The sequence below is a fragment of the Pristis pectinata genome, chromosome 20 (assembly GCF_009764475.1).
Source record: "Pristis pectinata isolate sPriPec2 chromosome 20, sPriPec2.1.pri, whole genome shotgun sequence".
Classification (NCBI taxonomy): Eukaryota; Metazoa; Chordata; class Chondrichthyes; order Rhinopristiformes; family Pristidae; genus Pristis; species Pristis pectinata.
In genome coordinates this window covers 21732933-21748778 of record NC_067424.1, presented here as the reverse complement: position 1 = coordinate 21748778, position 15846 = coordinate 21732933, and the positions used below count along the sequence as shown (strand labels likewise).

Sequence of the window (15846 nt, the reverse complement as noted above, 5' to 3'; positions counted from 1 at the left end):
TACAATCTCTTCGCAATCTGAATGAGTAATTTGAATGTGATGAACTCTTGTAATACATTATTTTTATACATGCAGTTTATCCACATATTTCGATTTTTGGTATATTATAACATTAAACACTAGAGAATTTCTTCATGCAATTGTTATCCCAATTTTAAGTTCCCACTCCTGCCTGCTGCAAAATCACACAGTGCCACAGATTAATTCTGTTAAAACGCGTTTATTAGCAGTTAACTGCCAGGGAGAATTCTCCTCTGACTCTGCATGAGAGTCTTTATCGGAGGTCTCCACAATACAGAGGGGCAGACATCAATTTATACAGTCCTTGTCACACACTTAAGCAATGCGACTACCCCAATTTCAATTGGGGAGCCTAAGATAAAAGACAACCCTCACACTTATTGTTTAATATAATTGGCTTACAATCAAGTTCCAGACACAGTAATCACCACCTGGTCCACCTGGACTTGAGTCAGGGGCTTGCGTGCGTGGTATTTTTTCATTATATATATGTACGGTCACAATTTCTTAACCCTTTATTTCCTCGGTGTGCATGAATTAGGAAGCAGGTCATCTAATAACATTGTAAGGATCATGAGAAGCCAGGCAAGAGGCATTAGTTCTAGTAATGAAGCACAAGCCTGCATAAAACTCATGCAGTTATCTGGTGTTTTAAGTTTTGTGTATTATGGTGATTAATTCATAACGTTAATGTGAAATGAAAACAAGTACAGTGTACTTCACATTATTGCAGTTCAGGTAATGGAAATTTGCCCTTACAGAATTTGTTATGAAAAATAACTAAATAAATACAAAACTAACAACAAAATTTGTCAATTTTTGTTAAGGATTTGTGTTATGGAAAATCACAATACTGACTTTTCTAGGAAGGCACCACCTTTGTAATGTAGTTGTGCATCGTATTGCAGTAGGGGTAGATGAATGGGAAGATTAAGTGGATGCTCAAAACAATTAAAATGTGCTTGATTTGTGGAGACTAATGTTCATCGTTTTTTTTCATAAGTGCTGGATTTTTTAGAAATGTTTTTGATTGATTAATACATTGTGACTCAAACAGATTTATGATTGGTTTAAATGTTCAATAAATCATGACATTTTTGCCTCCATGGATATTTTCCCACACCCTGCAAAAACTTAAGAGGTGTGAAATCCTGTCAGCTGCCTGCTAACATTTACACAGATGTTACTGTTTATTTAAAAGAAATGATCAGTTCTATTCATGAAGAAATCATTTAAGCATTAGAAGTATCATTTCATGTGATGAACACCCATGCCTGAACTGTTAGCTTATCTATGTTCTCTACACATGCTGTGTGACCTAGAACAAAATCGGGAGTGATTGGAATTTAACTAAGTAAATTACTTTTGTTAGAATATATACTGCATACCTTTTGAATATCACTGAGAATGAGCAACTATTTGTTGAATGGCCATTGATTCACACTGCTCCTTATTCCCAAGGGAATCCCTGATGGACAGCACATAGTAACCATAACAGGTGGAATCCCTTGTCTAATTGTTCACTGATTTTCTTCCCTGTCCTTTTTGAGATTCCAGCTAATTTCATAAAGAGAATTTGAATGGTTTTCTTCCATTTCTCATTCTTTGATTTTTCTTTTGCCTTTTTTTAGTTGCATTTGAAATATTGCTGTAGTTTTATGGTCTAATTGTAGCCTGCTCCTAGCATGTATTTTTAAATGCCAAGATCACAGTTTAAATCATTTCAGAGGTTGTGAATTTCCTTGTAATCACAATTTGTGTTTGACAAGAACCCACAGTTGTACCACATGGTTATCCAGAAAGCCTACAGAAGTTTAGACTTTCAGTTATAACTCTATCTTAGCAAGTCTTTGCTACACTGATAGAGCATTCAAGTGATAATCAGGCAGATGGATTAGGGTATATTACTGGCCAGCATGACATGAACAATGCATTTAAGTTTGCTAGACTGACTGAGGAGTACTTAAGGCTAACGCTGAAAAATCATTCCATACTGACTTCATAATTATGCACACAGTATGATTATCCACCAGTGTGAAATGTATGGCATCCCCCAAAGTTCATGTACAAAAAAATTGATTTTTTTTTGTTTTTAATGTCTGAGGCATTAAATACAAAGATAGGGAGATTATGCTGATATTTAAAAAAAATGTATTATTGAGATCAAAAGTGGAGCACTGTATGTTGTTGTGGTGATCATACTGCAGCATGGGACAACACCAGATATGGTGCAGATGAGATTTATGGATATGCTGCCAGACTTGGAGTATTAGCTAAGAACAGGAACTGACTTAGTGGAGATCTGTTGTTTACCTTGGAACAATGGGGACTGAGGAATGATTCAATTTAGTAATGAGAAGCATTGATTAATTGGTAGTACAGAAAACAAAAAATCATTGGGTGCCTAACAGAGTGGTGGAGGTACAATCCTCTCCACCCACCTATTACTCCAGTTATATTTGAATGGAACACTTTGAACACTTGAATAGTAACCTCTGAGGCACAAATTGGGAGGTGAGAATAAACAAAATAGGTCTTTTCTCATGAATGGTCTGAATGACTTCCTATTGGTGTAGAATCATTGAAATCTATCACTTTTTTTAAGCCTAAAGAAATAATAAAATGCAATGAAAGTGAGTTTTTTTCCAGTTGAGGTCTGTTTCCATTTACTAGCAGCTGTGCCTTGGATTAATGTTCACAAGGGTGGAGATGGAAACAGATGGTTGTTTTGCTTACAATTCCCATTGCCACTGAATCTCAATTTGGATTGAATCTTGGTGAATGACAATATTTGTTATGCCAAAATTCAACTATTCAAATGTTTTCAGATTTTTGGAACATCATCTTATCCAAACCACTGAGTGTCACCAATGGGGAAAGTAATTTCATGCCATGAACATATGCAACCTAATGGACTACTCATGACAGCCACACACATTTATAATTTACCATATTCCAGTTAATATTTGTGCTTAAGTGCTACCTTTATTACTGCTTTTTGAGTATAAACATAAAAACTAAAACTGCACAATACAAAAGCACCATAACTGACTTTTTGTATTTCCATCAGATATGTAGAAATATATAGAAGTTACAGGAAGGAGCTAGGTCACTCAGTTCATGTCAGCCCTTTGCAAGGCTTTTCCAATCAAATTTACTCCTCTGATCTCTTTAATTCATTTCCCTTTATCTAGAATCTGTCTTTAAATGTTGGCAGTTTCCATCCCAAACACTTTATAGAACAGTATGGCAGAGGAAAAGGCCCTTTGGCCCACGATGTCTGTGCCAACTATGATGACAATCTAATTCTATCTACATGTACCAGTCCATTCCCTTCCTGTTCATTAGTCTTATTGTCATCCATCAAGAGGTACGATAGACATGTGGCAACCCTAAGAAAACACAGGGAGCAGTATCACCTATTTATTAGTGGCCATTCTCAGTCCGATGCCAGCCATCAACCAAGAGGAATCATGAAGCATTCTTTTTAAATTTAACTGCCCTCAGCAATTTACCTTCATTTTACATCAACTGTTTACTAATGGGTCCTTTGCCAACCCAATCCCAGTACAGACTGGGTCAAACAAAACTTCCCTCAAGCTTTCTCAATTCAATATGGAACATCACCTCTACCAAGCTCCCCTTTGAAGAGGAGCTAATTTACAAGACAAATGAGAAATCTTCAAATCCCTGTCATCTCCAGCCAAGCTCTCTCCAATCTCAGTCGTTGAGCTGTAGGATACAGACAACATCTGCGTGTATGCAAATTTAGAGGCTGAGCTCTGACTCTTGGACTCATGTTTATTCTCTTGTATGCTTGAGCAAATAAGACAAAGCCCCTCTACCAACCTGAGAATGGCCACTAATAAATAGGTGATACTGCTCCCTGTGTTTTCTTAGGATTGTCACATGTCTATCGTACCTCTTGATGGATGAAAATAAAACTAATGGACAGGCGGGGAATGGACTGGTACATGTAGATAGGATTAGTTTAGATTGTCGTCATCGTCGGCAGAACACCATCTTCTAACAATAAAGGGCCATTATAAGAGCCTGGACAATGTGATTCACTTTCCATTTCTCAGGAGCCACCTCTCAGCAAAGGCAAACATTGATGGTGAAATTAACACAGCTTTTGGCCTCATGTATGACAGTGATCCCCATTCTCCCATATGGGATGTGTGCTGCCTACTTCAGGCAAACCAAAGCACTGGAGAGCGACTACCAATGCTGTGTCCACATAATCTCTGGATCCACTTGTAAGAAGAGTAAACTGATGTCAACACCCTCTTCCAGGCCAACACGTGCAGCATTGGGACTCTAATCATACTCAGCCAGCTCCTGCTGTGTGTTTGATACCAGACTTCTGTAAACGGACACTGTATTCTGAGTTCAATCACCTCAAGAGAATACCAGGAGGAAAGAGGAAACACTTCATCGATGATCTGAAAGCCTCCTGAAAAAAAAATAGAATATCCTCATTAATTCATGATAATTCCTGGCTTGTGGCCGACCAAAGTGAAGCAACGAATGCAGTGAGCACCTCGAGGTGCTTTGGGACTACACAAAATAAATATGAAAGAAGCTCGGAATCAACAAAACTGCTCACTGGCCTTCCCATCGAGCACCTCCACCTGATTGTTGGCCTCATAACCCATAACACTGGAGTGGAAGCAAATCATCCTCTGCCGCGAAGAACTACCTGAGAAGAAGAGTGAATGGGTTGTACTCATCCCATAATTATACTAATTGCATGAAGCCCAAGGGTTAGCCTGCTACCCCATCCACAAGTGGGTAAGGTGCACCAATTAGATAGTGAACCTTTGGGACGTGGTTCCATTGGGCACACCACAGGGAATTATATATTATCTGTGGTTTAATGAATGTCTTGGAGCATTGCTGAGCTTGCCTTGTCCACCCAGTCCAAGAAGACCTCCCTCGGGTGCTCTCCATTTCATAACACATGTCCTACCAGACGTCAGTTGTTTTTGGAACAAAGAATCGCTGCGGCTTTAGCGCCAAACGGGAGAGCAATTCAAAGTGGTCGCGTCATTGTTTCCACAGTTACAAGTATGAGTATTGAGCTTCGTTTTCTCTGTACTTTGACTGAGAACCTTCACCCGTAAAGCCGAGCTTATCTGCTCTGAGTTGCCTCCAACCTGGGAGAAGGGATGGCAGCTGGGTCACTGAAAGCGTTGCTGCTTCTCTCCTTAATATTTCCCGAGCGGACCCTCGCTCTTTCCGAAGAAGAGAAGAAGGACCTGGTTGATGCTCACAATAAGTATCGCGCTCTGGTGATGGATGCTTCCAACATGCTGAGAATGGTAATGGAATTGATTTAGACTTGTGGAAACCAGTCTGTCTGAATTTTTTATTATCCCTCGGTTAGCAATATTGACATTAAATTGAATATACGGATACTTTTGTAAACGTTTGTTGGAAGAATGAAATTGAATTCTGTTTTGCAATAAAACCTACAGGTCACCTAAGCTCATTCAATTACACAGCGGTCATTCTAATATAGCTGGATTCTCTAAACCAACGGCTGTAATCAACTAATGTAGCACATCACGTCTTGAAACAAACATATAACTTTCCAACTGTTTATTTAATAGCGGCATCTTACAAATTCTTCAACGTTTAAGTTCTTTCTGTAGGGGTTCTGGGAAAGGCAACATGTTGCTTTCGGAACCGTGAATGTGCCAGGCTGCCCATCTATCTCTCTTTCATTTGAGTTGAACCAACTGACTCATAAGGCGTAGATGTAAATCACATGCCATATTTTGGGGGATGGGGAAGTCCGTTTTGTTTTGGGTGGATGCAGGAAATGGTTGGGGAGAGGGCTATAAACAAAAAATGCTGGTGATATTCAGCAGGTTAGGCAATACAATGTCAGTGGAGGGAGAGCCAATGTTCCTGCTTCAGTTCAGGGAATTTTCGATGTAGCATGTGTTCCTCAAAAGGGGTGGGGTCCATCACCCATATCGTGTGACTGCTACAAATTTCTGTCACAACAGCACCCATCCTAAAATCAATGATGGAAATGAATTAATGATTCTATTAAGCCATTTTACACCTATACAGCTTGGTTCGTTAAAATCATATCAAAGTAGAACTGTTCCCAGGAGACACAAGAGACTGCAGATGCTGGAATTTGGAGCAACAAACAATCTGCTGGAGACAATTCCTTTACCCCCACAGATGCTGCTCAATATGCTAAGTTCGTCCTGCAGATTTGTTTAAAACTGTTCCCAGTTAAATGATGGGGTAAAGGACAGATCGAATCAGATTATAAAATGCTGAGCAACAGTTATAAACATAGTCATTTATTCACCGGTTTGAAAAATCTCCTTAATAATAGCAGTCCTCAATTATTTTTATTACATTTATCTTCTGATATCTCAGATTGTGAAATGTGTTGCAGGAATTCATAGCCAGTTTTCCTGTGTTGACATCATGAATTATTGCTGAACCATCCAATGGTTTTTCAAAAAAATGTAGAATTTTTTCAGTCATTAAAATTCCTTTCCAAAATCATGTTTAAAGGAAAATAGTATTACATCTCTCACAGCATTGATTATATCCATTAAATTACTATTTTGTGCTTTGACATCCTGATTTAAAATGTGTTTCAACAACTTCTTTCACAAATTTACAACACAAGTGCATCATTTTATTTTGGAGAGAATTCAATCAGATGTCAGCTTTGCAGTTTGACTGGTTTTCTTGATCTGAGCACTTTGAGCAAGTGCAGGGGGCTGGTGGCCTGAAAGGTCAAAAGGCAGTCACTGTAATTTGTCCATCATTCTACATTACTTCCCTTTCCTGAAAGGTAGCTTAACATTGTTTCTAGGACACTGACAGATGCCAGCAATGACTCCTGCAAGACTCAGCTTCCAGCAATCTGTTGGACCGCAGAAACCCCTCCCTAGAAGCCTATAACCCCCTCTCTACACTTAGTGAATATTCTCTCTCTCTCCTGATGACAGAAACTTCCAAATGCTCTAGACCATGACTCCAGCTACCCCAGTTACATTTCCTCTCTCTCTCACTCACTCCAGATACTTACCCTAGAACTCTTTGAATCTGCACCTTTGTGGTTCCAAGAGCTCAAAATGCTACTACATCCAAATTCTCCAAAATAAGATGGTCTTCTGTTCCACCAAAACCTGTCATTATGGATAATTATATTCTTATAGTGTTTATTGATAATCTAATTCCTGAAGATTCAAGATTTCTTGTTTTGTCCTCTGGCCCAATATGTGCAACAATTAATGAAAAGTAAATATTTTACACTTATTGCCCATCCTAATTGCCTTTGATTAGATGGTGGTGATTCAATACAATCCTTCTGATGAAGGTACACCCGTAGTGTTGTTGAGTGGAAGTTCCAAGACTTAAGGCAAATGGTGATGAAGCATCAGCAATATGTTTTAAAATCAGAATGATGTTCGACACAGAGGACTGTGGCATCCCCACGTACTTGTTGTTCATGTCTTTCTTCATGGTAGAGGTTATTGGAGAGTGGTGTTGTAGGAATAGCCTTGGCAAGTAACTGCAGTAACTGCAGGTGGTAAACACTGCAGCTACAGTAAGCCAGTGATGCAGGGAGTGTATGTTTGGGGTGGTGAATGGGTTGCTAATCAATCAGAATGATTTGTGTTGTTTCGTTATTGGAGTTTCCCTTTTCCAGTTACTGAACTTCTGACATGGCTTGTAATTGGTTGAAAGTCTTTGGGCAGTTAAGTGGTGTATCATTTTGCAAGATATCCAGCCTGTGGTTATACATAATCACAATGTTTATGGAGCTGGTGCAGTTGAGTTTCTGGTCAATGGTAACCTTCAGGAAGTCGATGGAAGGGGACATTGTTAGGATAATTCCTCAAATGTCAAAAAGTAGATAACAAGACTCTGTTTTGTTGGAGATGTTTTTTTTTTTGCCTACACCTGTGTGACCCAAATGTTACTTGCCAATTATCATTCAATGCTTGAATGTTGTCCAAGTCTTGCATGCAGTAATGGACTGTGCTTGAACCAAGTCTGTAATGAGACCTAAAGCTGATTGTCTCTGGTAAAACTCAAACTGAGCGTCAGTGAGCAAACTGTTGGTGTGTGAGTTCCATTTGATAAAACAATGACACCTTCCATCACTTTGCTGATGATTATAATAAGACAGATAGGGCAGCAACTGGCCAGATGAAATTTGCCCTGCCTTCTTTGAGCAGGATTTAGGCAATTTTCCAAGTTGTTAGATAGATGCAGCATTGTATCTGTACTAGAACAGTTTGACCAGTGGTGCAGCTAGTTCTGGAAGCAAGTCAGATAATGGAAATCAGAAATAAAAATCAGAATATGTGGATATATTCGGCAAGTCATGTTGTTTTGCCTGTTGTGCAGTTCCAGCATTTTTTATTTTTTAGTCACCTACAATCAAGTCAAACATTTTTCTGTGCCAGTCTTGGATAACCATTCCTTGCTCTGATTTAGGGCATTTGTTGTCTGAACTTGTCAAGTCAAGACAACTATCTTTTTTTATGCCTGAGCTATCATGATATTATTTGTTTTGGATGTGACAAATCTGACGTCGCTTTAACTCCCATAGTTAAATGGAGCATTTACAAATTCAAGAGATTGCTTCTTCCTGACTCTTTGTCTGCTCTTTCATCCCCACCTATCACTCCCTGCCTTGCGGCACACTCCCACTCAACCACAGGAGATCCTTTCACCTCTTCCCCTTCCCACCAACCACCAACTTTCTTGGTGAAGCAGCGATTCACCTGCACTTCTTCTAATTTAGTGCACTGCAATCGGTGTTCACAATGCAATCTCTCCTATGTTGGAGAAACCAAACACAGACTGAATTATTGCTTTGTGGAGCAAGTGCATTCAGTTCAAGGGAGGGATCCTGAGCCTCTAGTTGCCTGGTACTGTAATTCTCCATCCCACTCTTACTTTGACCTGTCTCTCTGTAGCCTCGTGCATTGTTACAACGAGGCGGCACGCAAGCCTGAGCAACTACACCTCATCTTCCATCTGGGCACATTGTGGCTTTCAAGACTCAACAACATATTCTCCATCTTTAGATAACCCAATCTTTCTGTCTTTTTGTATCAAAACTGGCCACTTCTGCTGTTAGTCATCCACCCGCTATTTTGGATCAGCTTTTCCCTCTCCATTAGTAATCCTGACCTGCTGGGCATGTCCCACAGCCCTGCTATTTGAAATACTTAACAAAGGCAAAGAAGCATAATCATCATCTAATTGTCAAATTTACCCATTTGGCCTGATCTTACCCAATCACAGATATTCTCCTTGCCTTACCCATTCCATCCCTTCTGCCATCTTCTCTGCAACTTAAGATTACCTTTTTGTTATCTCTCGTCTTCAGTTCTGATGAACAATCTCTGACCTGAAATGTTAATTCTGTTTCTCTTTTCACAGGTTAGACATGATTTTTATTTTGAGCTAACTAGTTCACATATGTTTGCTTATTGCTGGAAGCGTGGCGACACTAGTGGGCTGCCTCCAGAACAAAAGATGTATTTCACTGTGTTTCGATGTGCATGTGACTAATAAAGATATCTTAAATCTTAAATCTTATCTATGCATTCATTTATTTTTAGAAATGGGACAATGATTTGGAGGAATTTGCTTTTAAGTATGCAAAGGAATGTACTTGGGGACACAATGAAAAGCGAGGAAGAACTGGTGAAAATTTATATGCAATTACTGGCACAGTCAACCTGAAATTGGCTGTCGAGAAATGGTATTTAGAAGTTGCGGATTATACATATGATACAATGGAGTGCACGCCAATGAAGATGTGTGGACACTACACCCAGGTATGACATTTTAATTTTGGTCTCAGGATCAAAATATTTCCATTATTGAAAATTAGAAAATGGCAGCTGCTGCAAATCTTAAATAAAAACAGAGAATGGCAGGAACACTCAGCAGGTCAGGCAGCAGCTGCAGAAAGAGAACCAGATCCAACATTTCAAGTCCAAGGTGTTTCGTCAGACCAAGGTTGTTCAGTCTGAAATGTTTCCAAAAGGAGTGATTTATCAGAAACCATCAGTTAATGGTTTCTTGTCATAACAGATCTTCCAAAACAATAGTTAATGACTGACACTGTCATATGCTGCTGAGTGGTCAATACAAGTGATTAGGTTTTCCTTGGATCCATCTTCAGTGTAATGGATTAGAATCAACACCCCCAACTGCTCCCTCTCTGCCCCTTTTCTCTTTCCTCCTGATCCACCTGGCCCCTATCACCACATCTCTTTCCCCTCCCCCACCCTCTTCTTCTGCCCATCACCCACACACTCCTCCCACTGGTTTTCCTCCTCACCTCCCTCCCTTTATTTCACACTCCACCTTCCCCTCCTATCAGATTCCATCATCTTCAATCCTTTGTCACTTCCACATCACCTCCCAGTTTCTGACACCATTCCCACACCCTCCCCTGAAACTATTTATTGCCTGCCAGCTCTCGCTCCACCTCTTCCGTCCATCTAGCTAACTCTCCTCTAACTTTCAGTCCAGATGAAGGGTCTCGACCTGAAATGCTGACTCTCCATTCTCCTCCATAGGTGCTGCCTGACCTGCTGAGTTCCTCCAGTGTCTTGTGCGTTGCTCTAGATTCAACACCTACCTGGTGCATGACCCAGTTGTGCAGAAACTTGCTTGTTTGGGCTTTAACAAGTTGCTTTCTTGGCATGGGTGAGAATTGATTCATGATGATGTTCTCACTCTGATTTTAGCAGTGTCAGAAGGTTAAGCATATTTGAATTGGTGTGGGGAAATACTTTAATTGAATAAAAATGTTGTTCTTAGTTATTATATCATGTTTGCAGGTTGTCTGGGCAGATAGTGATAAAATGGGTTGTGCCAGCCACTTTTGTGATGAATTGAAAGGTTTGGATGAGAAAAACCTGTCTATTCTGGTGTGCAACTATTTACCTCCGTAAGTATAAATATTAATAAATTCTTTTAAAAAATCCAGTCTATGTTAAAATGTGGTAGATGGTATTTAGTAGAAATGGTAGAAAATATGGTACTTTCACATTAAAAATGGGATGGTGACACAGTGTTTAGTGCTGCTGCCTCACAGCTCCAGAGACTCAGGTTTGATACTGATCTCGGATATTGCATGTGTGGAATTTGTACTTTGCTTTCTGTGACCACATGGATTTCCACCAGGTGCTCTGGTTTCCTTCCACATCCCAAAGAGCTGCTGGCAGGTTAATTGGCTACTGTTAATTACCATCTTGTGTAGGTGAGAGGAAAAGGTATCAAAGGGCAGGTGAGAGAGAGAATAACTTGCGAGTGAACAGGGAAATAAGAGGGGGAACAGGACTGATGGAATTATTCAGTTGTGAGACACCCTGGACCTGGTGGCTTGAACATGTTGTAAACAATAAGAAATACTGATGAAATACTGCTTAATTTTGCAAAGTATATTAGCACAATGACACCATAAAACATTTTTACCTGCTTTATTCACACAATAGCTTGAAATATTTTTCTCCTTTTGGGTACTTCCATAAAATGAAAAACATACATACTGCAAACTGGTGATTTACAATGCCACATTTAAAGATGCTATAGCTCTGAAGGTGTGAAAGCACTGTTTCTTTCTGATGTATTTAATGTGATGTCAGAGGATTTGCCAACACATTCATGATATTTCCTTTTCAGGGGCAATGTAGCTGGAGACCATCCATATAAAAAAGGGACTCCCTGCAGTGAATGTCCCGATGGATTTAAGTGCATTGATAATCTTTGTAGTGAGTATTTTTTTACATTTTGTACATGAAGAGCATTCTCCCAACAGGGAACCTTGTCCAGAAAGATTATCTTTCAGGAATTCAGGCATCCACACCCCAGGAATTTCTATTCATTTGAACATTATTGGACCTGACTTAGTATGGCATTGAGGAAGCACCAGAATCAAAAACTACCTCTCTATATTCTGAGCTTGAGCAAAAGCCAGAAGTTGTTTCCTGTAGCCTTACCATGTTTCTGGGAAAGCAAATCCAACCATTTTGGTTGCAAGCCATTCATATTTAACTGAATGTGATTATGTATTGATTACCAAAGAACATTGTAATCTACATCCTAGTATCAGTCATGCAATTTTTGGTCAGTGAGGATTCCTGCACATTTTATCCTTACTAATTTTAAAAAGCTTCCATTACATATAGGCGGAGACCTAACTAAACATCTGAAAATCAACAGCATTTTAATTTTGGTATCCATGAGAGCTGCAAGAAGCCAGCTTATAACAGCTGTATCAAGGCACAACTCTGTGGAATTATCGGGAGCCAAGTCTCAATGTTTACTTCCACATGTGGTTGGAGTGCTTCCTTGGGCTCGCACAAGGAGTACTTGATCCTCTTCAGCTTTGGCCTTGCTTTTATTTGTCGGACCGGATTCTGAATTAATAAATTAAGAAGTTAATTTAATAAACTGAATTAATAAAGGACTAATCTGCTTGATTTTTTTAATGAACTGACGTGGTTGGGGAAAGGGAATGCAGTTGATCAAGGTACAGTCACAATGGGCCAAGTGGCCTCCTGTGTTGTAAATTTTCGATATTGTTTATATGGATTATAAGGAAGGGTTTGATAATGACTCATTCAAAGGGCTGTTTACCAAAGCTGCAGCCCATTTAACTAAAATGCCAATGGCAGCATGGATAGGAAATTGGCTTAAAAAGGCAGACAGCAGGGCAGATGTATTTCAGAATGAAGGATAAAGACAGTCATGTTCTCCAGGGGTCGGTGTTGAGATCACTGATTTTCTGATAGATATTAATTGCATGGGTGTGTTGGGTAAAACTTCTAAACTTATGAGTGACACTGTTTGAAAGTGTGCCAAACAATGGGAAGGAACAGGAGCACAGTGGTGCATCCAGTAGAGCTGCTGCCTCACACCTCCAGTAATCCAGCTTCAATTCCAACCTCAGGCGCTATCTGTGTGGAGTTTGCATGTTATCCCTGTGACCGGGTGGGTTTCCTTTGGGTGCTCAAGCTTCCTCCCACATACCATAGATGGCGGGTTGATAAATTAATCGGCCACTGTAAATTGCCAGTAGTGAGTAGGTGAGTAGTAGAACCTGGGAAGTGAGTTGATGGGAGTGTGGAGAGAATCAACTGGGATTGGTGTGATAAGATGCCTTTGAAATGGCCTAGCAAGCCCTTCAAAACAACAAGGCTACTTTAGTGATTCACCACTTTCCCAAGGCCAATTAAGGATGAGTAATAAATGCTGGCCTTGCCAGCAATGCCCTGATCCTGAAAAACAAATAAAGGCAAAAAAGGCTGTCGTGTTCTTTTTGGTGCCAAAGGTGAGAGGTGATTTGATACAAGATCATGGCTGATTTAGTATAAACAGGGAAGCTGTTCCAATTAGTTGATGGTTCAATGACAGGGACACAGATTTAAAGATACAAGGAAGTTGACAGAAAAATGTATTTCTTACATTACATTATACATTTTTTTCAAAACAGTCAACAAAACACACAACGTAAACCAGAGACTTTCTGCTAGCTGCAGAATGTAACTTTACTTGTTCATGGGTTTAATAACGTTGGCAAGGTTGTATTCTTGTCCCTCTCTGGTTACCGGAGGAAGGTGATGTTGCGTCTTTTCCGTGAACTGCTGCAATGTTTGTGTTGATGGCGTGTATTTTAAAGGTGAACTTAGAGGTGATACTGACCCCATGATGTTGCTGCCCTTAAATTTCTTGTTGGTGGAGACTGCTGGGCAAGGAGGTGCTTTGAAGTAACTTTGATACTTTTGTAACATAACCTGCATATTGTGGCAGCTACCTTGCTTTGGTACCATAGAGAGTGGGCATGGGGATTGAGTGGAGTGGGATGGATCTCAATTTTATGAGCTGCTAAATACCTTGATTGTGCTGAGATTCTTGAGCTTTGCAGCTGTGCATGTCCACATGAATGGTAGCTAAATGCCAGGAAACTTTTAGATAGCTTTGATAGGCTGGAAGGTGACCTATTCATTACTGAGGACTCGAAGTCCACCCTGGTATTGTTGTTGCCACAATGTTTAATAGGGCAGGTGCAGCTTTTAATTAATTTACCAGTTTAATAGTGGCTCCAAGATGTTATTGATATTGTGCAGGATCAGGGAACAATGACTGAGCTTTCTTTAGTTTAAATTCCTATTACCTGTTGTGAAAATGTTACCTACCACTTGATTTTCAACCCCTAAATATTACCCAAGTCCTTCAGTGGGCTGAACTGGATTGGTTTGAATGAAAGAATTACAAGTGGAGCTGAACATAGTGAAACTATAAGGGTGCAGTCCCACTCTGGATTGTACTTGCATCTGAGGAGACTTTGTTGACATCTTAAGGCAATTAATATTTTGCCTCTGGAAACAATTATTTTCTGTTTTGCAAAATATTGCTTTACCTCACTGGAAAATGGTCTTGTTAACCTTGATTGACTTCAGTATAACTAGGGTTACTTCATACAAACATCATTCAAATCTAGCTACCTGGCAAGTGAAGAATCTCCCATAATGAGAGGAAATGTTTTTAAAATCAACTCAGAATTTGCTTTGTAATTTGTTTTACAGCATCTGAGCTTGATCTAGGTCCAGGGTCGGAGACAGATCCACAGTCACCACTGAAGCCAGAGCCAGAAGCAGAACTGGAGCTAGAAGCCAAACCTGAGTCAAGCCCAGAGGCAGACCTGGAGCCAGAGGCAGACCTGGGCGTAGCCCCGGAGCCAGAGGCTGACCTAGGCCTAGCCCCGGAGCCAGAGGCAGACCTGGGCCTAGCCCCGGAGCCAGAGGCAGACCTGGACCTAGCCCCGGAGCCAGAGGCAGACCTGGACCTAGCCCCGGAGCCAGAGGCTGACCTGGACCTAGCCCCAGAGCCAGAGGCTGACCTGGACCTAGCCCCGGAGCCAGAGGCTGACCTGGACCTATCCCCGGAGCCAGAGGCTGACCTGGACCTATCCCCGGAGCCAGAGGCAGACCTGGACTTATTCCCAGAGCCAGAGGCAGACCTGGGCCTAGCCCTGGAGCCAGAGGCAGACCTGTGCCTAGCCCCAGAGCCAGAGGCAGACCTGGACCTAGCTCAGGAGCCAGAGGCTGACCTGGATTTATCCCCGGAGCCAGAGGCAGACCTGGGCCTAGCCCCGGAGCCAGAGGCAGACCTGGACCTAGCCCCGGAGCCAGAGGCAGACCTGGACCTAGCCCCGGAGCCAGAGGCAGACCTGGACCTAGCCCCGGAGCCAGAGGCAGACCTGGACCTAGCCCCGGAGCCAGAGGCAGACCTGGACCTAGCCCCGGAGCCAGAGGCAGACCTGGACCTGAGCCAAGAAACAGTATCTACATTGGAACCCATACTGGAGCCTGGGATTAAGTTAGAGGTTGAGAGAAGGAGAAAACTGATGCCAGAACCAGGGCTCATGTCAGATTCAGAGAAAAGCGGTAAGAAATTATCTGTTCTCGGCTAACATTGTAACTCCTCCTTTCATTTCAAGCTGCTCCTCACCCATTTTCATTTTCCCAAATTCAGGGGAGTTCCATTCTCTACCCTCTCATCTCTCTAATCTGAAGACTCTTCTCTATGTAAGAATGGGGGTTCTGTTGGTTTAGACCGATGGATAGCTTGTCCTTCACTCTAACAGGAACATGTAGACCTTGAGCTATTGATATCTCATGTTTAAAAACTTCCAATTTGCTGGCAGTCCCTTTTCCACAAATAAACTTCTCCCATCAACGTTTGCAAACTCATGTCCAAAACCGACAAAATTCACCTTGGCCCAATTTAGAACTTGAACCTATG

The 15846-nt window shown here is 41.0% G+C and overlaps 1 protein-coding gene across 1 annotated transcript; it reads left to right on the top strand.

The window, feature by feature from the left end:
* The first annotated feature begins 4987 nt into the window (after nucleotides 1-4987).
* LOC127581041 (peptidase inhibitor 16-like) lies at nucleotides 4988-15514 on the top strand. The gene is made up of 5 exons (XM_052035099.1): nucleotides 4988-5345; nucleotides 9645-9863; nucleotides 10878-10987; nucleotides 11722-11810; nucleotides 14628-15514. Exons 1-5 carry the CDS (start codon nucleotides 5193-5195, stop codon nucleotides 15512-15514), a joined length of 1458 nt encoding a protein of 485 aa, XP_051891059.1. The 5' UTR covers nucleotides 4988-5192.
* The last annotated feature ends 332 nt before the right edge of the window (nucleotides 15515-15846 follow it).

Excerpts from the sequence above, each read along its gene's own strand:
- LOC127581041 (XM_052035099.1), top strand. The coding sequence starts at position 5,193 with ATGGCAGCTGGGTCACTGAAAGCGTTGCTGCTTCTCTCCTTAATATTT. Across the intron at positions 10,988-11,721 it reads GTGTGCAACTATTTACCTCC|GGGCAATGTAGCTGGAGACC; the intron begins GTAAGTATAAAT and ends TTTCCTTTTCAG. Across the intron at positions 11,811-14,627 it reads GTGCATTGATAATCTTTGTA|CATCTGAGCTTGATCTAGGT; the intron begins GTGAGTATTTTT and ends TTTGTTTTACAG.